Raw genomic sequence first — 25,217 nt, forward strand, 5'->3', positions numbered from 1 at the left:
GCTCCTTCCCACCGTTTGGCGTTCCTCCTGCGGTGTTTGTTGAGGCTTCTTCTTTGTTTTGTCTTTTTTTTTTTTTCTTTTTTTTTAAGAGGTTCTTCTGACCTCCTCTTGCCCTACAGAATCGTAAACAGTTCGATGTTTAAACCTCAGCACATAAAAGTAGGTAGGGAATGGGAAGCTGTGCAGACGGCACAGGGATTCTCCCCTCTGACTGGCGTTAAAGCTCGCTCTGCTGTTGTAGTCGGGGAGGTCTGTGTCCTTTGTGATTTGCAGGGACATGCAGGGTTACGGGCATCTGAGGAGTAGCTGGCTGGCAAAGCGAGCTTATTCCTGTTTGCCAGGTTTGAGCCAAGCAACCAGCTGTGTAACCATTCAGTTTTCCAGGTCAGCAAGGTGCGGGTTTTTTGTTTGTTTGTTTGTTTCTTTTTTTTTTTTTGTTGTTGTTGTTTTGTGTTTGTTTTTGTTTGGTTTTTTTTTTTTTTTTTTTTTTTTTTTTTTTTTTTTTTTTTTTTGTGTATTACATTTCTTCTGGCCTCAGGAGCGTGTTGGTTCCCCGATATCACATCTCATAGTGGCACCGAGCTGCTGTTAAATGGGTCCAGCCATTAGGCTTGTGCCATTCCAAACGGCTCACAAGGAAAAAGGAGGATGATTATTCTGAAAAGGGTGTTCAGCCGCGCACAGCTAAGGTGCATTTTCTTGAAGTCTAGGTAGCTTAATATTTTTCATCCACATAAGGTGGAGTTTTTTCTTTCATCTTTTCCAATGCAGTGGCATCTTCTCTGGACGTGCTGGTTCTCTTGCTTGTAAGAGTTCACCACCAGCTCATTAAACTGTTGAAAAACATAGCAAAAAGTGGAAAAGAAAAAGTATTTTTCTACCTTTAAACGATCAGTTTGGTGCACAGGATGGTGTTGTGAGGGCAGAGCCATGTGCCTGGGAAGGAGCACATGCTTTCAGGCAGAAGTGAGGCTTGATGGGAATTGCATTCCTGCCTTCCACTTCCTGTGACATTCAGCTCACTTTCTCACTGGATGCTTTAGGGGATTCTTCTGAACAAGAAACTATGTTAATTAAAGCTAATCTGGTGTCCTGTTACTTAGTTTCTTTGTTTCTTTATTGCTTATATATATAGTATATGCTCACTTAACTAAAACTGTAACCCAATACTTCCATAATTTTCCTTGTCTTTCTGGAATTTCCAAAAGGCAATATTGCTCACATCATCTCTCATGATGAAAAGTGTGGTGTTCCAGGTCTTATTGAATCCATAATGTGAAAAGCAATTATTGCTTTTTTTCCTGTCAGAAATGTAGAAAGGAATGCTGGCGTTAAACGGTCTATGCTTTGGTGTAATCATGACTTCCTAGGCTTGATATGTGAGAGAAATTATCTTACTTCCTTCCCTCTAAAGAAGCCCTCAAAACCTTACAACTACATTATGTGATGGCTGAGGCTTACACGTCTGTGAAATAACACATATGCTCCTGGTAGGTTCAGATCAGAGTCTAAATTGTAAGAGGTTCTGGTATCCATAATTAAAATTTTCTAATGGCCTTACATTACAGTTAGGTCAGTTTTGCCACCGTGTGGGGGAAGCTCCCCACTCATCTACATCCTTAGCCGAGCATTCTTTTCTCTGCTTTGTGTTGGCTCTAATCTGGTAATATAAACAATTCAATTCTTGAACTTTTCCCCTTTGCCCTCTCTGAAATGTCCCACCTTTTATTTTGATATGTCAGTTTTTCACTTTTTAACAATTGATTCTTGTTGCTACATGAATAGTGAACTGCCAGAATTAGGACTGAAGGGTGGGGCTTGTGGCTAAAGGCAAGGAAGGAAAAGAAAGATTTCCTTAGGGGAGGGAAGTTGTAATTTGACTTAAGCTGCAACAGGAAATTTAATCCATTTGTGTACATGCACACAGGTGGTCCTTTAATTTCCCGACACCTTGCTATTGTTTATGCTGGGTTAAGATTATAAAAGTGATTGAGAATTACATCCTGAGCCTGCATTGTTTAGTTTCTGCCTGGTGTGGTCAAACCCTGTGGCCTTATTACATCTGGTTCCATGTGTTTTTACTTGTGAAATTAGGGGGAAAAGCCCTCATTTCAGGCAAGCCCCTCAGCCTTTCTGTGTGCAGCTGCAGCACAACTTCTCATCCTGAGTGAAGAAAACCCTTTGCTACCTGAGGCCTCCTGGTTTCAGTTTATGGAAATCCAACAAGAAGATGGGATTTCAGTGAAAGCATATTGTTCTTTTCTGCCCTCATACTTCAAGGCAGGTCTTGCAATGAAAATAAACATATTTCTCATCAAGATGTAGTGCAGGAGGAAGGCTGAGCAGTAGCATTCATGAACTCTCCAGGGAATCAAACTCAGTAAGCTCTTGATAAAATGTCAGAAGACTTTACTTTGAAACTGATGTGGGAGAAAGGCAATTCTGGACTCACTACAGAGAAATGCAAGTTAAAACAAAACTCCAAAGTGGAAGATGCTGTGCCCTTTTCTGGAAAGGATGAATAGTGTCTGAGGTTATGTTGTACAGACATTTAAAATCTTGATGACATGTTTTCCCACTGAAGTTCTGAAATTTATGCCTTTCCTTCCTGTTCTCAGGAAGATTCAGGATTGCTTCTCTTAGCTTAACCTCACCACCTTCTGAAAAGCAGAATTTTAAATCTGGTTAGAGTGAGAGACTACAAAACTGGGATCTGGTGTTTGCAAGTGACAGCTGGAGCAGGATATGGCATGCACTGGCTCCTGGAAGCCTGTTGTACCTGCCACATTCATGGGAGAGGGGATTCTCTTCTTATAACTTGATTTTGATTTTACCTGAAGAAACTATGTCAGCAGTGTAAGCAAGTAATGTTTTTTCCCCTTTCTTAAAAATCTTGTGTCAGAAGCTTGCAGAAGCATTTTCGAAGCAAAGCAGCAAAAGCTAGTTTCAAAGATTTATTGGAAAGGAGCACTAATTAAATAAATGTGGGGAAAAACAGGAAGCACCTGTGCAAGTGTTAACAGTGTGTCTGATAGCCTAGGTTCACAGCTTTGTATATCCTTACGAGTCTGAAGAGCAGGCTGCTTCCTTTTTTAAGATCCTGCTTTTGAAGAGCCTCTGTCAAATATATGAATAGTGAGACCATTGAAATTTCTGGGTAAAATTAATGTAAGTCTCAGAAGTTACATGTTGAACCAGGATGATCTACATTTGCAGTATTGGATAAAAATTCATATTAATTTACTGGCTGATGTAGGTTTTCATATTTTTTAGTACTGTTTTCATCTACATTGTAGCTTCTAGGTCATCACACTTCTAGCGCTCTTTGTCTCAGTTTGAGTCAGGAAAAGCAGAAAGAAAAACAGATCTAACTTCATTAGCAGAATTCCTGTTCATTGGAATTGAAAACTCTTGAAATTGTTGTATGTGGAGAAGAAGAGTTCAGTTGTTTTGATGTTGCATCAGAAAATGACTGAAAATTGAGGTGTTTGCTCAGTTCAGTTTCTGGCTTCTGTGTGGTCTCTGATTGCATCATACTGAAGGGTTTTTTTGCAGTCACTTGTTCTCCCCCTGACCTCCTCTCTGGCATCTCTGGTTATGCTGAAAGCCTTGTACATTTTACTAAACCTCAGGTACAATCTTGCAGAAGGTGCCCTTATTTTTTTCACCCAGCAGATCTTACTGGCTTGTGTAACTGTAAGTCTCTTTTATTCCAATGTTGCCTTTTATAGACACATCAATATTAATTCTTTCAATTACAGCAATTTAAAAAACCCAACAGATGTGTATTTAGGTTTGCTGTCCTACTGTATTAACACAGACAGGTCTGCTTTCCTCCTGTACCCAAAATACTGAATTGTATTAATGTGATTACCCAGAACAATTCCTCACAAACTGTCTCTTTTAATAAAGTCCATGTTTAAATTTGGAAATTCTTCTTTTGGCTATTTCTGAATATGATGTTGTCCAGTGTGCCTTATTATTGATGCTGTAGGTGCTTACTGGCATAGGTGAGTATCTTGGCCATTGTATTTTTTTTCCTTGATGTTCCAAATGTTCCTTGATGTTCATAAATTATTAAGGTCAGTTCAGACATTATTATGAAACAGATGCACGTGCATTAAAACCTTGTTAAAGGTGTTACCATATTTCTTTGCACATGTAATTAATTCAGATTTGACTTACTGCTTCAGGGGAAGGTGAAATCATTGCTGAAGAATGCAGTGGTAAAGTCCCCTTGGCTTGAATTTTGTGAGCTGAATCAGTGTCTTTTTTGCCTGGTGAAAGATGGTAAGAATTTGCAGTTTAGGGATTAAAAGCCTTGGGTTCTTCCTGGACAAGACATCATCTTGTCCTGGTAACATCTGGCACTTGTGGTTTTTTTTTTTTTTTTTTTTTTTTTTTTTTTTTTTTTTTTTTTTTTTTTTTTTTGTTTTTGTTTTTGTTTTTTTCCGCTCAAAGATGGCACTAGTCAGTTGTTTTTTTTTTTTTTTCACCCAAAGACTGTTTTCTGCAGGATTTAGAACTCAGTGTGTTAATCGACTTTTTGAAGTGGAGGATAACAGGAGAGAATGGTTTCTGGTGTTTTCAGAATGCTTGTATTTCCATGTATCCGCACCTGGAAGAAAACAGTATCACAGTCAAGATGCCCTTTGTTACCTGAGGACACAGAAGATTTGAACATCACTCAACATCTCCAGCAGAGTAGAAGAAACTGTTGAAAGTCCTACTCCCACTAGATGAAAAAGAATATTTTCTAGTGATTGACACTAAGAAATATTATTCAGTCTCTGAATGTTGCTGAAAACTCATAGATTTGGTTTTATTTACTGGTCCCTTGCAAGTCTCTGTTTAAGCTGTTTGAGTGCATTATTCAGGAAATTGTACTTTAAACCTATTTTGGAAGTATCTGTGGAAATCTGCAGCTGTCTTATCAATGCAGAGAAAGTGCTTTCCATCAGCTCTCAGGCGAGGTGTCCAGAGTGAGATGTGCTTATTTAAAAGCATTTTTCTCCTTTTTTTTTATTTCAACTGATGTCTGAAGGTCACTGTGCCCCTGCAAGTTGCATCACCAAGTTTTTCTGAAAGGAAATTTTAGGGAAGGTGGATTGTTGAAGAGAGAAATTGTCTGCTCTTCAGATCATCACTTAACAAGCTTTTGACTTTAAAAATCTGACTTTTTAACTCTCCTGGGGTGCCAGGTTTTATTTAAAATTGATCTTTACATTTATTCTTTACTGTGCTTTAACTCTGAATAAGATTTGATCAATTTGAATAAATCAAAGCTTCCCTCCAGCTTCTGCATTGACATTGTTTTATAGTGTCAGTATGTTGCTGACAGATACAGTCAAAACCAAGGTTTGTCTTTAAGTGACTGAAAGACTGAAAAAATAACAACAGAATGACATTAATCTTTAAAGACAATATTCTGTGACAGTATTTAGATTTGGTCTGACTTAGAGATTCCAAAATACTGCATGGCTCATTCTTGGTGGGACATCATTTATTGCTAACACTTTTACCTTCAATGCAAATCTCTATAAAACTCTCCTTTGTGTGAGATGAATCACTGTGTCTCTGGCATGAAAGAGAAACTTGGCTGACTCTAGAAGTACTTGTTTCATGGTTAATTTGTGGTGTGATAGATGTGTTTTAAGTGAATTTCCTTAAAGGGAAGCTGTAGCTGGACATCCAGGCATTGTTTGCTGTGAGCTATTGTCAGCCTGCACACCAGCAGTCAACAAATGTCATTCAGTTATTTTCAATTTGAGCACTGCAAATACCATTTGGCTCTAAGTTAGAGGAAAAGAAAAGCTCAAGTAGGGAAGTGTTCTGAAAGAATACTACGAAAGTGGTGTTTTTCTTATCCAAGAAGCATAAAAGACAGGATGATCTTAATTTAGTTAATGTGGAGCTTCATATTCCACAGTCTAATTGCTTTGTAGTGGTACTGGCCACTGAGAGGAACATCCCTCCTCAGTGGCAGCAGAGGGTAGGGATGGAAGAGGAGGAAAGCTTCAGTGTGTAACGCTACACTTTTTTGAGAGGACGCTGTTTATCGTAAGAAAAAAAAATATCCAAGAAGACTACTGTGATAAATGATCACAGATTTTTGAGATGTCTTAGCTGATGGAAGTGAGTCAGTAGCTCATTGGTTACTTACAGTGTTGGTCATCTCAGAGGGATGTCTTAGTGTGGGGAGTGGACAAAAGTTGTGTAATGGTCTGTGTGAAAAGGCCTATCAGTGGTTTTATGATAGTGATGAAAAAAATACGATACTCATCCAGATCCTTTATTCTGTCACTTTTTGCTTTATTTGATAGGCTTGAATACTGGGGAGATACATATACAGTGTGTGAAACATCTAATGGAAATGAAAATTAGAATTGGCAGAGTTTTACAATTTAATATATTAGTTCACAGATAAAAATTCCATAGCAATGATGAAAAAACCCAGAAATTAGGGTGAGGGGGGTTTTCTTCAGTGGAAGGAACCTTTTGCTGAAGAAATAGTTACTCATATCCTAAACTAGCATAGAAAACTCATACTGAAAAAGATAGTTCAGAGTCTTATTTGATGTTAGCTGGAAGTGTAATCTTCTAAATGGCCATTTCAAAAGCTCCTTTAGTACTTTGTTCTTCCCTTGAATCACTGGTGTTGTCTGTGAGCTAAATCTGGCAGGGGTGACAATGTGAGGAATTCCTTGCATGTGATTTTATATATGTTGCCAGGTATGTCATAGTCATGACAAATTTGTGTCATTTGATGTTACAGTGAAGAAAAGTGAAGTGGAAATAGAGTAGTTAGAAATTATTGTCTTGTCACAGGTAGCCTGGTCATTGGTGGTAAGTAACTCAAAGGATACTTCATGGAATACTTTCTTCTTTTTTCAACATACCATATTTGGTATGTCTTGACTTTTTCTTCGTTTATTATGCTATATTACTTATGGGCTTTTAAGGCCTGAGTGTGGGACTTTAAATGAAGGGTCAGTCCTTTGTAAGGACCTCTTTACTCATATAAGAACAAGACTGAAGCAGTTTGTGGTGTAGGAGTTGGTAGTGCTAATGGTTTTCATGCTGCAGATAATTGACTGAGGTCTGTTTATAAGCAAGGATCTGTTCTCATGGTGCAGCTGGGAGCTTGTGCATGAATGCATCCCAGCCTGTACAGCAAGCTGTTCTCATAGGGCATCTGATGGATGGATCTGAGGGATGGCTGAGGTGTTAAACCAGACAGGGCTGCTTACAATAGGATCAAGTGATGTCAGCTGAGGCCCTCAGACTGCACTCTTGGGCTGTCTTAGGACCTTTCTTGCTGTAGCCATTTTCTGCTTCTCCCAATTTACAGGTCTCAGTTATCTCAAAGCTGTCTTCTGGAGGACAGTTTTCTTACTCAAGCTGTGTTGGCTGTGACTGAATACAAATGAAATCTGCTGTATGTTTTGGTACTAATTTCTTGTGAGCTTTTAAAAAAGTTTTACATTGTATTGCTTTGAATGAGAGGTATCATTTCCTATTTCTGTAGCATTATTGACACCTAAGGAGACAGTACAAGGCTTAGCAAAGGGAAATGAAAAACACCCATGCTTTTCATACCTCTAAGTAAGATAAATAAGAACTTTGGAAGTTAGATGGCTAGCTAAGATTCCATCTGCCTTTTTGTCCTTATAGTATACATGAAGCTGACGATCTGGACCTGCTATGACTGACCCAGACGTCCTCACTGAGGTCCCAGCAGCTCTCAAACGCCTTGCCAAATATGTGGTGCGTGGCTTTTATGGCATCGAGCATGCTTTGGCTCTGGACATCCTCATCAGGAACCCCTGTGTGAAGGAGGAGGACATGCTGGAGCTCCTGAAGTTTGACAGGAAGCAGCTGAGGGCTGTCCTCAACACCCTCAAGGGTGACAAGTTCATCAAATGCAGGATGAGGGTCGAGACAGCTCCTGACGGCAAGACCACACGCCATAACTATTACTTCATCAACTACCGCCTGCTTGTCAATGTGGTCAAGTACAAGCTGGACCACATGCGCCGCAGGATCGAGACCGACGAGAGAGACTCCACCAACCGTGCCTCTTTTAAATGCCCCATCTGCTTCAGCACGTTCACAGATTTGGAGGCCAACCAGCTGTTTGACCCCAGGACAGGTAAGGATACAGCTAACAGACTGCTCTTGCTGTCTCCTGTGGCTCTGAGTGCTGGTGTTTAAGGAGACAGAGCCTTAGGAAAATTTCTTTGAGTTTGGCCAGAGCTAGAGGGCACTCTGTTTCTGCAGGTGGTAAATGTTTGAACAAAGTACAAAAAGAGTGTATACAGATTTATACAGATGAAGAGGAATCTTGGTGAAATGCTTTTGAGTGACACGCAGTAGAGAAATGGAAGTCTTATTGAAGTCACACTCAAGGGTGAATAATGCAATCTGTCGTTGTTGGAAGCTGATGGCTTTTCAGTATAACCTGCTCTCGCCAGTAAACTGTAAGACTTCCAGATAGTTTGCAGAGAGGGTATATGTAGAGTTGATTTTAGTTGGTCATGCAAGAAGTGAGTTGTTACTGTTGAATATTCTCTACCCTAGTGCATTATACTGCACAACCTTGTTTCCTGATGCAAGGCAGTCTCACAAAAGTTAAAATAAATTAATTATGGTCTTGTCTGTGATTGGGAGTAAACAAGATTCTTATTCATGTCTAAGTCTCAGTGGAAGTGTGTATCTGTCTCATGCATATGAAACGAGAGTCTTTACTGGGTGTCATTGTTTACTTTGTGCTTTTGTGCCAGGGAATAAAAGGAGACTCTGTTTTGCTAGTCTAATCTGGGATTATTTTGGGGGGAAGGCAGGGAGGTTAGGTGTTAATTTACTTTTTAATTTTTTTCTTGGGAATTCTGTGTCCTGATTTTACTTTTTCAGAAAAGTAAGAGGACAAAAGTTAGGAGAGCTCTTGGATACGTTGAAGTATGATGTTTTGTGTCAGTTAACATAATGAGAATCTGTAGATTTGATTGTTTAGCAACACTGAAGCTTTTAATCTAGGGTTACTGATGTTTAATTTGCCAAGTGCAAACACCCAAGAAATGTTCAACCTCTCATTTTCCCTTTTTCCTGCCTCCAAAGTTAAAAAGCTGTGAAACTCCATATACTCGAGCAACCGTGAAGATAGTACTAGAGAAGAAGAATCCACTAAGTCAAGCAAAATTGTTGATGAAATCCAGCGCAGCTCGCTGAGTAGAAATTGCTTCCTTGTAGAGCACCAAACCAGCAGTGCCAGCACAGAATTTCTGTGCTCATCACTGAGTGTAGAAACTCTGTGCCCTCCACATGTAATGATCATCTGTAGTGGCTGTGGTTGTGTGTGTTGGCTGAAAGGAAATGGTGCTTTTGCAGTTTTCATTGGTAAGGAGCAAGTAGAGAACCTGTGCAGAGAACACATGCAGTGGGGAGTGCGAGACACTGATCCCACGGGGACCTGTAGCCCTTAGCAAAGGCCTGTGGCCATTGCTTCCCAGCCTGTGGGGGCAGTGAGTTCTGAGAGCAAAGAACTGCCTGTCAGGGACGTGCTGAAAATAATATTGCTGGGATTTAGCTTTGATACCAAGGCCTGTGCTCCAGGAACTGATAAGGTCAACCAAGGGTCTGCCTGCTGTACAGCACTGGCTGTGTCCCCGGTGTAAAATCATTCACTGGCACATGGAGTGTTTTATGTTCTGATGGAGGAAAAGGATGAGTGCTGTTTTCTCAGCAATTCCCAGGAGTTCTGTCAGTGGTTGTGCAAATAACAAGATTGTCAGTTTGTCTCCACTTACTTTCAGTAAGAACATACCTGCCTAGAATTTGCATATATTCTGTTTCTCTTTATATTATTTTTGAGTCAATGATAGCTTCATCTACATAACGCACAATGATACTGTTGTATGTCTGCTTTATATTGCAGTGGAATGTGTTGTCTCCATGTTTCCTGCTGCTCTGAATTCTATATCAGAAAAGACCTGAGAGACCCCTAGGTCTTTCACAGAGGAAACTCATGAGGTCAAGGCATGCAGAGAAACAAGGTTTATTAGACAGTGAAGAGCCATGCTTTTCCAAGAATGTCTTTAGCTCCTGTCAGTGCTAAAGATAAACCTCTCCCACTCATGGAAAGTTGTGGCAGTACAACTGCTGAAGGGTAACTGAAAGCCACATAGCTTCAGTCACAGTTGACCTGAACTGCTCTTAGACTACAGCTATGTTGATAAAACTTTGTGAATTAAAAGGCCTGCAGGGCCAAAATCTCTTAATCCATAGAGCAGGTAGGACATGGAAAGCATTCTCTGCACCAGTCTGGACCAAGCTGCACTTAAATTGAGAGTTTTTTGTTAAAAGATACCCTCTTTCACAGCCTGACTTTTGTCCTTGTCATTCAGAGAGAGGTGTGATTTAGATGTCCTGTGTTTTCTTCTGTTATGCTTTTCTCATTCCTATCTACAACTCAAATGCAAACTCTTAGCAATTGCAGAATGGGAAGAGTTGCTTTTGCACTTCCTTATTAGCATGGGTGAAGAGGTTTCCAGAACCACTTCATGACTCTGGTCATTATACTGGAATTTCTGAATTAAGGGTGCTTATAAAGAGCCTGTTCATAATTTGGATCTGTAGAGCTCTTTCATTTTTATCACAGCATCTTTGTCTAGCTCTTGGATTCAGCAGACTTTTGTTTCTTATGGGTCAAGTAGCTCTCTTTTGGCTCTTTTCTTTACTCCCTCTCTGAATAATGTTGAAATAAACCGAAGTGTTTATTTTTTCATCAGAAAATGTGATTATTGATGGTTTTGGAGGGTAGATATGAGTCTGCTGAGAGAAAATAATTGATAATGAGAAGGCTTTGTTTTCAGGACATGTAGATACAGATGTGCTTTGACTGCTGTTCAATTAACTTGGAAAAAATATTTTGAACAAAGTAGTGTGCTTGCCACTACAGTAGTTTTAAATGTAGATTTTAAATAGAAGTGTTACTTTGAGAGTGTGTTCCCTCTGCTTTTAAAAACATTGCAAGATTTTTTTTTCCTCTATCCCTTTTTCTGCCATTAAATGTCTCAAGCCAAAAAAACCTCCAAAGACTTTCTATGTTGTCAAAGGTTGAACAACTCTTATCTGGTACTTGAAGGAAGTTCAAGGACAGGATGTGAGACAGTGAAAGTCAAGATGATGCCAAAAACTGGAGTTTTTCTGCTGCTTCAACTCACAAGGAGATCTTCTGAAAAGTGGAAAGAAATGCATGCTGTGTTGAAGGAGTTGCTTGGTTGGATGACCAGTGAGTGAGTGCCTGTTAACTCTGAGCATGACATGCCCACGTCAGGAGTTTTAACCCCATTTGTTCTACAGGAGGAGCTTGAGCAGATCTCTAGCTGTCACACTTTCTCCTCGGTGTTGTTTTTTACTGTTGCCTCCAAAGAACTGTATCAGTAACCCCTGGTTTTAGGGGCAAATAGTGTGAACACAGCATGATTTTACTGTGCAAAAGTTTGCAATGGAAACTTGTAGCAAACCTTAGAAGAACTTTCTGATTGAAGAGTTTGCCTATGGATGGAAATTGGTACAGACTGGGTTGTTACAGGCTGAGCAGCCACTTCTGTGAGTGTTTTGTAATCTACAGGAGAGAAAACAATAATGCTGATGAATGAAAAGTCTTCTAGCTTTGTTTTTCAGATAGGATGACTGAGAAAGGAAAAAGATAGTTGTTTTCCTGGAATATCCTGCTATGATCACTTGATCCTTGCCTTTTCCTTGTGCCATCATCTGCTGTCTGACTGTACTCTGGTATTTCATCACTCCTCATTCTGCACATGAGCAATAGTTTGCAGCTGCTGCTGTGATGAGCGCTTATGGAGGTGGAAAGTTTCAGCTATTCCCCTGAACAAGATAAAGGTTGTCTCTTGAGGCAGGGGGTGTACAAGGAAAGAGTTTAGTTGAGGAGCAGTAATAAAAGCCATCCGTTAGATGTGTGATGTGAATAACACTTCTGAACTCAGTCTACTGCCAGACCTGGGTTGACAGTGGACACTGATGTAAGGGAACACTGGGTTTTCCTGTTTTACCTAAAGATAGGATGTTACATTAGTCTCTTAAACCTATGGGAAGAATGTTCTTCTCTGTGCTTTTAATGTAAAAACTGCAGAAATTTGGGTTCTGCAGGCCAATCCCTTGAATTACAGATCAACCTAAACAACTTCATACCATTCTGTGGACTGGATATTTGGAGAATTGAACCCGCCCACGTGCGTGCAGTGGAGTGCGGGGGAAGGATGGGAGGAGCTGCGGTATTTCTCACCCGGTAGAGGGCTCTGTGTTTTCTGTCTAGAGATAGGCTTGGCTTGCTTAATCTATGGAATGTCACAACACTGGAAATTGTGTTCATGGATGTGTGTTTCTGTAGCGTGATTAATTGGATCTGGCTGGAGAAGGTCTCTAATGTATCCTATTCTCATACTTTAATCATATTTGTAAATCTAGTGTGGTGTTGGAGTTCTGTCAAATTCAAGGTCAGTTTGAAAGAAAGTATATGACTAGAAAATACAAAAGGGAGAATGAGTTGGAAGTGAAGGAATGGCAGAAATGAGATTCTGCAGTGCATCACACTGGTATTCAGCCCTGGATTTTCTTAGGTATTCTAAATACCAAACTGTTAGGATACTCACCAGTGCAGAAAGTGAATTTGATGTTAGAAAGTGTAAGGCTAGATGAAGTTGTTTTTCCACTGCTCTCTTCCATCTTTGCAATATAATTTTTACCCAGTCTTTAATTTCTTTCACTTCTGTTTCTGTGAAGAAAAATACAGATGTAACCAGTATGTTGTAATTACAGTTCATCTCTCATGTCCATCTATACATTGTGTCCTCACCATAATATTCAGTTAGATAAGGTGTGAATAGTAGTGGAAAGAAATGGATGGAAGACAAGTGGGTAATGTGAATCAGAAAGGTGATGCTTGTTGGGATGTTCTTAATCACAGTTGTAATCACTGAAATATTTTGTTGCTTTTTGAAATCACAGCAGTTAATTACTTGTCTGCTCTTCATCCTCCCACAGTTTGCTCTTGGTTTGGTGAGTGATTTTGTGGGGATGTCTAGCTGTTCCTATAAATGCACTGTAATGGTAACATACTGTGTATCTGTATGCCTTTCTTATTCTGTGTACTGATAAGAAATTTAATTTGGGAAGAACAAACTGAAGGTGACAATATCAGTTTTATAGAAGGAAAGACAGCACCTTGAATATAATTTTAACCCACTTGTTTTACTGTCAGCCTCTCACATGTCCTTTGTGTACTTCCTAACAGAATTGCACATAACACATTCAGAGACTGGTTTTGTGTACCTGTCACAGGGCACTTAATATCACATTCAGGCAGCCTGTATGCAGCTGAACACTTACATGGTTTGGGCCCTGTTTCTGAGATTAGAAATTTGACTAGTCTTTCATTTTTTTTGCTTTGGTCTTGTGTGTTGACTTCTGGAGCTACTGCCTTTTCTTCTGAGTGCTCAGCTCCTCACTTCATCCCCAATGAGCTGCTCAGAACACATCTGTCTTCTCATCTTTTGAATTCCCACTTCCTCAGGCAAGTTCTATGTTAGCTTCAAAAGTTCCTCATCTGATTCAAATTACTTTTGAGCCTGTCCCATCTATTTTGTTAATTTTTTATTATGCTTCCCTTTTCCCCTGCTTTTTTTGCCTTACCCTTTCTTTGGGAGCACTTGTGTCCATTTCTAGTACATCTCTTTTTGTATTCTGTCCTTTCCAGCCACTAGAAAAAAATAAATCACATGGAGCTATTTATTATATATATTCATACAATGTAGCCAGTCCTGTTTGATCTTTGTTGTTGTTTCTTGTCCTTTGAGTTCAGTGATTTTCAGACATTCTGGATAGCTTTGTCTGCCATGTAGTGCCATATATGTGCTAAGTGATGCTACTACTACAACAATTTACAGCTTTTAACCAGCCAAAATGAGGACTTGGCAAGTCTTAATGTAAATAGGCATACTAAAACTTGCCTTGAAAAAGAAAGGATTCAGAACAGTTCTGCTTTGAACAACTTCAAGTTCTGTGAAGTTGTGTGTTTTTATCATTGTTAGCTTTCCAAGTGCATGAAAACCCATCAGTGTGATTTTCCTTGACTCTACAAGCACATTTTGTTTGTCTTTGCTGCCACTGAGAGCTTTTGGCAAACACCAGCAGAAGGAAAGTGTCCATGCTCTGTTTAGTTTTTCTATTTCTATTCAAATTCCTGGCAAAATCTCCAAGAGTATTCCTGTCAGCTTCACTCTGCTTCAGCTCGATAAGGTTTGGAGCCACAGGGAAAGGAAAACTGAGAAAAACATACCAGAATTAATGCATATTTTCCTCAAAGTAAGAATATTCTGTAGAGTGAGTTAAAGGTTGCATCTATAACTTGAACCCATTCCCTGTGAGTTTGGCACCCTGTCTGGAAAATAACCAGCTGGTCTAACCATGGATCTCTCAGCTTGATGGGGAAATAGGTGAAGGTAGGGTTGGAAGCTGTGCTATGCAGAACAGCAGCCAAGAGGATAAGCTTCTGCCTGTAGAATGCTGGCTGATCACTTCCCTGTATTCCACACTGACCTCTGGCTGGAATGCTTGTGGCTCTCAGGTTAAAAAACCTATCTGATAAATGCATGCCCTGACTTGCAATATTGATGCCCTTTTTTTGTTTTATCTGTGAAGGGCATTTTGTTATTTGAAGTACAAGAAGTAATTGCCCTTCAAGTAAAGGTTATCACTTTAACTTCTCTTAGCTTTGCGAATTGAAATAGATTGCAGCAAGAAGATCTCTGTGAAATCTGTGAATATTGCTAAGCCGTTTATAGTGATGAAAGCTGAACTGCAGCATTCCTTTCTTTTATTCTAGTGACTTGTTCTTTTGAAACTGCAGCCTTGGTAATGTCATCTGTGAAGGGTGTTACTCTTTTAGGCATGGGCATCTGTAAGTCAGCTCAAGAGCTCATGGAGAATCCTCTAGCAGTCTCTCTGCTATTGGATGCAATTCAAGGGTATAGTATGTTGGCTTAGTTGGTATTTTGGTATAGTCTTCTTGACTGAAAGAAAAAACACCTATCTCTGATTCCCACTGGGCTTCCTTTGGATAGTCCCTCTGTCCAGTTGTGTTTTCTTGCCTTAGTGTCTGGCTTAATTTATCCACAGTAGGACCAAAGGAAGAGCTCTGTCAGCTCAAATCTGCTGAGGTTGTGCATATGAGCTGCAGCAGAATTAGCTTCTGGAGACGGGGAAAGGATTTCTCTCTTCCAGTTTATAGTGAATACATATTAAATCATTTGATGCTTCTGAATTAACAATAATTTGATGTGTGTCCCATACAGTCCAATTTTTGAATGTTTAATTTACCTTTTCAAGAGAAATGTCTTTGCTTAAAAATTGTGTTACAGTAATTTTAATTTAGTTGAGTTAAAAGTGATCTGCACACTGAGATGAATGAGCAATGTGGTGTTCCTCTAGATAATATAAAGTTGTTCTTAAGGTGCTGCTTTTTTTTTTTTTTAACATTAAAGGTTAAATTGTTCCCTTTTTCTAATTGCAAATCCAGCTCATCAGGAAGGGGAAACTGTAGCATGAAGTATAGGTTAATGTCGTTGTGAAATGCTGAAGGAAGTTTGGTTGATATCTTAAATTTTCTCAAGTTTACTACCTAAATTATGGTGAAGAAATAAATACATACAGGGGCAGTTCCATATACACATTGCAATCTGTGATCAAGTTGCTATTTCACAGCTGAGTTACAGCACTGCTTTGCCCTTAGAACACCTTGCATGCCTCATTCTCCACTCATAACCTGCTGTGGCCCCCTGGCAGAGCTTATTAACTTGTATCCTTTACAGTGCTCTAGAGAAATGTATTTTAAACTGCTGACTGGGCCCCTGGACTCTCTTTGTATAGAGAACCATGTTCTTGGTTCTCGGCCAGAAAAAAAGCTGGTGTCTTTTTGGCTTTCAATTTAAGATCAGAGTGATACAGCTGGGTGTGTTTTCTTCCAAAGTGCTGTCAGGGTACAAGCTGGAGGTTCAAGTGTGCCCATCCTGTACTGATATGTGTCTTCCAGAGCACATTGCAGGTCAGGCATGGAGCTTGAAGGAACAAAATCTGTCAACCCATGTTCAGGTAAGTGATTCTGCCACTTGAGGAACGAGCTGTTTTGCGGTCTAGAGTTACCAAAGTTTTTTTGCTTGAACAATGTGAGATTTGGGAATGCAGAAAAAGGAGCGTGGAAGTGCAGACAGAGATCATAGGATCTCAAGTGCAGGGCAGGATGCACTTTAGAAGATAAGTAAACAGTCTAGTGTTGTGTTCCACCTCAAAAGTGTTCTTCTGAGAGAGACAACAATAACAAGAGGCATGAAACCTACTTGGTGAAGATTTGCACTTCAAAAGGACTGGCAAGGCTTTTAATTCTCTCTACCAGGGATGGCCAGGAAGGGCATTTCATCAGAACACAGCATCCTGTCTTCATTGATTAAAAGAAATCTGGGTGTCAGAAGGGAACAGGCAGCTGCTTTGACGGAACAGGAGAAAACTCAATAATACAAATCTGTTCTGAAAATGCCAGTCTAAAATTGCATCATGGAAGCATTTTCTCTCTTCACAGTCAAAAATTTTCTTCCTCTTGGGCTGTTTAATAGTTTTATTCTTACTTTCTTGTTTCTTCTTGGGGACTTAACATGAATTAACACAATTGGCTAATAATCAGGTTTTTTGGTTGTGCTTACAGGTGGAGCTAAGGCAGGCTGTCTTTTCTGGATTCCTTTTGCTGTTAGTCTGAAACAATATGATGCAGTTTGCTGGCTTCAGGCTAGGGAAAAGAGTTAAACTACTCTGCTTCTGAAAACAATCCTGTTGGCAAGTAGATAAATGCCTTTAGTAGTTTTACTGCATGACTGGAGTATATAAACTTCTAGTGTCCATGATTATGGGAATACTTGAATACTGTAGTTTTAAGTTGCAAAGAGATTAGCAACTTCTCAATGTAATTCAGTGGAGCTGAAAGAAGAGATACCTTTTTAATTTCCATAATAATTACACTGAGCTGCTGAAACGGATTAAAAAGGGGTTTGTTTATCTACCCTGAAGCCTAAAAAGCAGTGAGGACAAGGATGCAACTTGACCATAAAAGACAAAAGATTAGGTGATTTGTGAATCTTCACTCAAGCTGAAATGGAGAGATGGCAGTCTCAGTGGTTCTTCCTGCTCTGTGAACAAGATCACATGAATATATGATTGTTGTTGGGAACAGAACATATCGATTTTAAAACCAAACAAAACTCAACAGAACTTATCTGAACATTCTTTTTATAAGAGAAGACAATAAAAGCTGTAATCAAATTGGCTGATCTGTGTGTCTGTGTAAAAATCTTGGTGTAAAAAATCTTAAATGTCAGAAGCTGATGAAGGAAGAGGCAGTAATTCTCGCCTGCTGTATATGATGCTCTATCAGCTAAAACTTTGGGCTGGTTCTGTGCTTGACATAATCCTTTTTTGCATTTTAAAGAATTTAACTCAAGGTAATCTGTGTGGTCTCAAGACACACTTGAGCTGCTTACTATCACCCAAATGTTTTTGTGATAACTGAATATCGTGTGTCTAGGCTGGAATGTTTTTGTTGAAGATTGAGTTCCTTAGTCCTGCCTGTGGTCCTCCCTCTCAGCCAAGGGTCTTGCCACTGGTAAATGCTTTGGTGATTCATCCTAATCTGCCTGGAGCTGGAAGTTAATGACCCACAAAAGCAGTAACTTGTAAAGCTGACAGGAACTTGCTGCTTTCAGGCAATGAAGGCTGCTGTGCTTCTCAGCAGTTTAGTATTTGCTTCCAAAACATGATCCTGGTCATCATCTGAATCTGTAGTACTCATTCAGGAATTGGAGTGTTAAGGATCTGCTGCCTTGTGTATTCTCAGGACTGCAGTGGTTACAGTCTAGTGAAGGGAAGACAACTACAGTTGTGGAGCCAGAGAAGATGTGACTGAGCCTGAGTTTGACCTGTGCCCATCAGCATGCAGCTTCTAGCTCCTCCTAAATGCTCCTTGTGTTGTTTAGATACCACAGCTTAAACTGGGCATTAGCTCCAGTATCCTTACATGGCTTTATCACTTATTACTTAGGTTCTCTGTCTTCCAAATGGGAGAAATATATAACACTGTTTCCTCACACTTGCTTGATTTGCCTGATTAGGCTGACAGTTTTTGAAACAGAACTTTTTCTACCAAGTATTTTTTGCAGGACTTCAGTTCTGTGCAGTTCTGAACTTCTGTATCCCATGTGAGTAGTACCAATGCCTCATGAATATCAATGAGTCTCTACTGGTCTTCAGCACTGTTCTGAAATTTTATGTTTATATTTAACTAGATGACAAAATTCTAAACAAATGTTTACAAATTTCTGATGTTCTTTTGTCTTTTGCTGCTCTCTTGGATTGAATGAGACCTTGTTAAATGAATCATTTATACTGTGCTTCTCCCTCTTCAGAGTACAGGTAATGAGTTATATCTCAAATTCAAGATCATTGGAGCACAGCTGCTCTTACACCTGTAAAAGAAAGGAATAAGAGCTTGCTTCTCTTAACCCCTTTTTATTTGAATTTTAGTTTATTAGCTCACTTTTATCATCTCTGGTGCATTTCTAATAGCAAGATGACAATTTGCCTTGGAGTTGTGCCAATTCTGCTTGCTCTGATGGAAGCATTTGTGGCACCAAGCATGAGTGCGTGCTCAAGGAGAGGGAAAGCAAATGCAAGTAAACAGCTCAGCAGGCCTGCTCTTTGAAACTCCCTGTGAGGGCTCAAAGATTTGCAATTAATGTCCGTATGTTTGTTTATAATCAGTTTTGAAAGAGCATTAAGACCCTGTAAGCTACTGAATGCTGAAAGACAGGAAATCAGGTTTGGAAATTTGAGAATTAATTTATGTAGTTGTTGTTTGTTTTCTTCTCAGATTGCTGCCTGCATCAGAATTTGTGCAATAAAACATTTTTAATATGCATTCACTGATTTTTTATTAAGGCTATATAAAGTCACTTTCTTTAATGTAATAGCAGTGTTTGTTTACAAGTGTGCTGTACAATTTCATGGTGTCAAAACACCTTAACTTGTGATGGCTCTTCATTCTACTGTCAGCTGTGATGCAAAATCCTTTAATATAATTTTTGATACACCTTTTCAGGTTAGATCAGTTAAAACTTGGAATTGATCTCTTAGTTAGAAGTTCCTTTGAGAATATCCTGTGTGATATAGTTGCAGGCATAGGCACTCACTTGGATTGTCTGCATCAGTCTTTGTAGGTGCCCCAATATTGCAGAGTCTGGTGGTAGAAGATATTGTTTTTATACCTATTCTGCCAATCCAAAGGTGCCTTTATAAGGCTCACAGCCATCATCTGTAAGCAATATAGAAAGTAAAGTGCAGGTATGGAAAAATAAATGGATACTTTGGACTTTACTAAACAGCATCTTGTTGACTAATGACAATTTATGTAATTCATAAAGACAGTTTTTCATTCCAGTAGTGTCTTCTACTGAGGATTTGACACATTTTCCAATTTTGTCTTTGTTAGTACATAGCATATGCACCTAAGAGTCTACCTTCAAAATCTCTAGGAGAAAGTATGAAACTGAATGAACCAGGCTAGACTCTTGAAATGCCCTCTAAGGCTAACAGTAAGCAATGTTTTTTTTTCTTAAAGTGGTGTTCTCCACCAGGTGTGCAATCATTTTGTGATTAATTTATCTGGATGATGTTTCTTTAGTTTGCTGATAAGCATCCAGAACAGTTGAAGCTCATCTCTTCTCCCAAACAAAATGCTTCCTGTTTTTCTCAATATCCTTTATCTTAGTTCATTATCCTTCTCTAAAACTTAAAATTTGGCTCACTTTTTTCTTCCTCTTATAATTCATACTCCTGATCAGTTCCCTCCTTATGGATAAATTCTCTTCCATGCTTTAGCCTCCACCAATATCCAGTTTTCCTGAATGGAGTATAACCCCTAACAAAATGGGCTGAGTCTCAGCTGTCCTCCAGCCTTCCCCAGTCCTAAATTCTAGTCACTAGATCTCTGCTATCATAGTTGTTATTTTTCTCTGCATTAACTCCAGGTAAATGCTGTTCCTCACTGAGCTGCAAGAGATTAGATAATGTCTTTGGAAGTAGGAAGGAGGAGAAAAGGCCATCTGCAGCACACTCCAAAGTGGGATGCATGCAAAATAATCCATCAAGGTGGGAGGAATACTAAGAAAATATTTTTTGTAACATCAATAAAAATCTTCTAAAACAGTTTTTCATCTTTATCTTCTTCCTAATTCTATTTTTGTGTATACTTTATCATATATAGCATATTATTGCAGTACTGCAGATACAATTTATATGTACATATTCTTATAGTTTGCTCAAAAGTTTTTTTTTACTGATGGGATGTGCAATCAAAAAGATGATCTGGAGCTTCAGGTTTCCTCTTTTCTCTTCCAAAGACAACTTCCAGTCCCTTGCCCATGTCAGGATGTTATTATGGAAGTTTTTTAATGCTTATTTTTTTAATCCAGAGCATTATGATTTTGTTATTTGAGAGTTAAATCAGACTCTTGGTTTGTTTATAAATTTGAAAAGCGGTGTTTTTTGCTCTTGAGAAGACTTGCATGGATTTTAATAAAGCACCCTGATCTCCTGTGGACTGCTTTTGTCAAAAAGCTGAATGTTTCCTCTTCCTTCCACTGGAATCTTTTGTCTGGATTTCCTTGACCCTGAAATAGACTCCTTATATGTGCTGAATACGCTGCTGTGAAATTGAGATTTCTCTGGCATCTTTAACCTGTCTCACGTGTTTCTGTGCATCCCTTTGGATGTGCATCAGATAAAAAGGATTGCTGTGACTCTTACGTGATGAACAAGCTGAAAGGTAGTCCTTGAAGCACACAGAAGAGGATGCCACTAACTTTGTAGTGCTGTTCTACATCTTCTGCCCAAGGAGAATTGACACTATTCCAGTTTGGGATTGCAGTGATAACAAGTGATTGCTTTTGTGCCTGCTTCCTGTTGAAAGCTCTTCTCTTCTTAACACTGCAGGTTGCAGCTGAGCAAGGTTATGTGCTTTGAGGTTTTGCTTTTGTTTTTATCCTGTTACCTTACTTTGTCACAGCTCTAAGGCAAAACATCCCTGTGTGTTCAAATGGAACCAGAACAAATTGCTTCATTCCTCAGGTTGTTGTGAGTGAGGCAAAATTATTTTGGAAATATTTAGGAAAGCTGGGGCTTTTTGTTAAAAGAAAAGCCAGCAAAAGTGATAGGCTCTTGGATTGTGTAAGTAGGGAAAGATGCTTATCTGCGTGGGAAGATAAATTTTTGATACAAACTTGCTCTGCAAAAAAGTGTTTAATATAGGAATAGAGAAGTACTCAGAATACTGTTTCTTAGATTTTGTCAAAAATGTATACATGCAGAAATTTATTCAGGATGCAAGGCAGAGTAAAAAGTCTGTTGACATTGGACTCTAGAAGTTACTGCAGTGATGAATATGAAATACCTAAACAGAGCTTTCTGGCTTGGGTTTAAGAGTGAAAAACTGAAATTTAAAAGAAAATTAGCATCATTAAGGTAGATTTTCAACTTTATTTCTTCTGTACATAAGCATTTGACACAATCTGCATATGCCCTTTCTTCTCAGAAGAAATTCAAGATACTGTTTTTCTGCAAATGAGTTTTCTGCTTTATATGCTGTATCAGATAGTGTATGCTTGCACTAAGCTGCTTTTTCATGTATAATGTTAAAATATGCTGGCACTCTTAGCAGCTAAATTAATTAATTAAAAAGAACTTTTAATTGTGTCGGTAATGTTTTTCTCTGATGGCAATAATTGACAGTGTTACAGTGAGGTCTTGTGAAAGTATATATAAATGTAAATAAATTGCACGGGTATGTGTTCCTAATTGGAAATAACTTGGTGACAAACCTAGAAAGAGACTCTGAGTTCAGACTTCTAAATTATCATCCTCAGAGAAAACCTGAAAGGCTGGGATATTGTTATTTTCTTTCTGATGCCACTATCTGAAACTGTAGAACCTTTAATCTGCCTGTGCTTCAAAATATGGTATTTAGAGTGGCACTATTCATTAGTTAATTCTGCTAAAGTAAAACGAAAATGCAGCTCAGGAAACTGATGCAGATAACTCTTGTATTCTTTTGAAGATGTTGGAAGGAAGCCAAAGTTAGCATCAACAATGTTTTTGTTTAAAAAAAACATTACTTGCAGAACATTAGAAAATGTTCCAGTGATACAATTCAGTAAATGAGAGAGAGAGAAAAAGAGAGTCTTCCTAAGCATGGGCACTGACACTAGACAAGGTATTAATCTTCCTAATTTAAGGCATTTACAGAGCAGACATGGACACTTGAGGCAGAAGAAAACTGTAAACAGAGCATCTTTCTCTCTGCTGCCCGTGAAGGGAGCCCTGCACAGCAGTAGCCTCTATGTTCTTGTCTGGTTTTAAGTGTCCTAAGTTCAGTGGAAGTTCTTTCTGGCTGTTATGTGCACCATGGGAATGCCAGTTTCATTCTGTGACTCTGGAACACTTACTAAACTGCCACGAGCTAAAGCTAAGCTTACGTATGGTCTGGTGTATATTAAACTTCTGTGTAGAACAACCCAATTCAAAAGAGACATCGAGCTGTGCTACAAAAATAACAAGGTTTAGTTTTCTTCAAGAAAGCTATTCATTAATAAAACTTCTTGTTTATGAAATCAAACTCTATCACTTAGGATAGTTTTGAGCTAGTCATTATTATTCAGCTGTGCTTTATATTTTGATACGCTAAAACCACAAATAGCAACCAGATCACAAATATCATGGCTCAGATTCTGTACAGTGTTTCAAGTATGAAGGTAAAATTCCTCATGTGTACTTTGTTGTCTTGAGCCCTGAAACCACTTTAAAGTGTGAAGGATCAAGCATTTTCACTGGTTTGGGTTTTGTAGTGGTCATTGCTTAAATGAATTCAAGTTGGATTTAGCTTCCTTCCAGCTTTGAAATCAGTAGGTTCACTCTATCCGGTCTCCCAAAGGGAGAGTGTGCTTCAGCATACCTTGTAAGGGAGTGTGTTAGGAGCAAGAGAAAAAAATGAGGATCGAGAATTTGTCATAGGAATCAACCTGCAGTTTTTTTCTCTTCTTTCAGCCTGCATGTGTTGGAGACTGGGAAAACAGGACAAGAGCATCAAGAGATGTTCAGTGCCAAGTCAGACATAAAATAACCTGTTAAAGTAAAGCACACAGCTGGGACTTTCACTTGAACAGGTTAGCAGATGGTCTGTCAGGCTGTGTGTAAGGCACTGGTGCAAGTGTTTGCTACAGTCCCAGCAAGAAAGGCATTCAGGCTTGTGGGGTATTGATTAAAATATCAGTTATTGGAACTAACAAGAAGGCAAGGGAGAATGGATAATCATACAGGCCTCCAGAGGAGTGTGCTTTCTTGTGCCTTTCAATTACTGTGACCCTGGCTCACTGGCTTCCAGCATAAACATAGTCTAAAACTGGCAATCTGTTGATTAAAATGTATAGGAGAAAGCCTGAAACAAGAGATACAGCATTTGTGAACCAGAATGTTGATGCAGAATCAAATTTTCCAAGGAAAGATGTCGTTAATAATTCTATTTATTAAACAGCCTTCAGTGGTGGGAGGGAAGTTCTGTTTCAATTTTTCATACTTGGTTGTTAATTTTATGTTTGTGGCTTTAAAAACATGTGTGTTTCTGCTTTGAAAAGTAGATACATAATAGGGAATGAGTATACAGTAGAAGTATCAGCATTTCAGAATATGCTGAAGGTTATTTTCACATACAGTGCAGGGCTAGAAGAGATAGCCATGTCATCATCCTTCTCTGAAGCAGGGTAAATTTAACCTTCATGGCTGGCATATTCTGGGCTTCTTATCCTCAGTTTTTCATAATACCCTAACCTAAAGGGGTTTTTTTACCCCGAATTAAAGCAGTGAGTAATCTTTTTATGTATGTGTGAAATGAAAGAAGAGTTTGTCAGTGTTTTCATTACTGCAATACCCAAAATTTGCTGTTCTCTACCACCACCTTCTTAAAACTAAACAAGTCTGTCTTTCCAATTTTTCCCCAATGAAACATTTGTTAAGCTGTGTCATTTTGTTCATTTGGAATTTTTACAGTTGGACCCTATCCTCAAGTATGGAATCTGAAGCTGCACCTGGTTTATCAGGAGATAATTCATAGGGAAGAATAAAGCAGGGTAACATACTGTGGAGAGTAACAGTCATAGTCATGCACAACATAGTTTATTAATATACATAGCAGCCAGATTTTCTCTTACTTTCCTTGCAGCACAACAAGTTTTGTTCCTGGGTTTGTCTTCTTATAAACCTGAGGTTCTTTGCAGTGTGCTGCCAAAACAATTACCCCCTTCTCCTTCTGGTCACCTCCCTTCCTTTTTTTCCTTTTTTTTTTTTCTTTTTTCTCTTCTTTCTTTTATTTTTTTTTCCTAACCCAAGTGCTATATTTTCTGCCAATCTATCCTGAATTTCTTTATACTTATTCCAAGCATTTCTCCATTTAGAATGGCCGTCCTGTCTCCTAATGCACTGATAAGCCCTATCCTTTAAATTGTAAGCTAAATTCACAAAATTTAGTTACCTGACACTCACTAGAAAATTCTAACTGTGATCAGGGCCTCACTTATTCCCACCTGATACCAGATTATTAATGCCTACTTACTGAGAATATTGAGAACATTTTTCAGTTGTACATCCTCCTTATTGTCAGTTCACCTGTAGCCTTTCTCCCTGGTGAGGATGTTTTTCAGGACAGTCCAGCATCAGCTTGCATCACACCTAATACCTGTTCTTCAGCATTTGTAATTGTGAGATCTCCAGGAAGACAAAGCCAGGATATTCAGAGTCATGCCAGGTTGGAGCACAAGAGGGTCTGAACTGATATATGACCTCTTCACCTTGAGCAAGACTTGCTCAAGAGATGTTGTACAGTCTACACCCTTGGGAGGTTTCAAGACATCAGTAGATAGAGTCATGAGCAGTCAGGTTTGATTTCCCTCATTTGTGCAAAAGGCTGGACTGGAGACATGCTAAGGTCCATCTATGTTTCCATTCTTTGTCAGATCTGGTCTTTTTACTCTTCATGTTTGTCCTTCTGAGAT

The 25,217-nt window shown here is 39.0% G+C and overlaps 1 protein-coding gene across 1 annotated transcript in view; it reads left to right on the plus strand.

Moving 5' to 3' along the window:
• GTF2E1 (general transcription factor IIE subunit 1) overlaps positions 1–25,217 on the plus strand; it is a 48,837-nt gene that overhangs the window by 244 nt on the left and 23,376 nt on the right. Inside the window, exon 2 of the mRNA XM_053935648.1 lies at positions 7,675–8,152. Within this exon, the coding sequence (XP_053791623.1) occupies positions 7,705–8,152 (448 nt within the window). The 5' untranslated portion in view covers positions 7,675–7,704. The remainder of the gene's footprint in view (positions 1–7,674; positions 8,153–25,217) is intronic.

This window comes from Vidua chalybeata, chromosome 2 (genome assembly GCF_026979565.1).
Source record: "Vidua chalybeata isolate OUT-0048 chromosome 2, bVidCha1 merged haplotype, whole genome shotgun sequence".
NCBI lineage: Eukaryota > Metazoa > Chordata > Aves > Passeriformes > Viduidae > Vidua > Vidua chalybeata.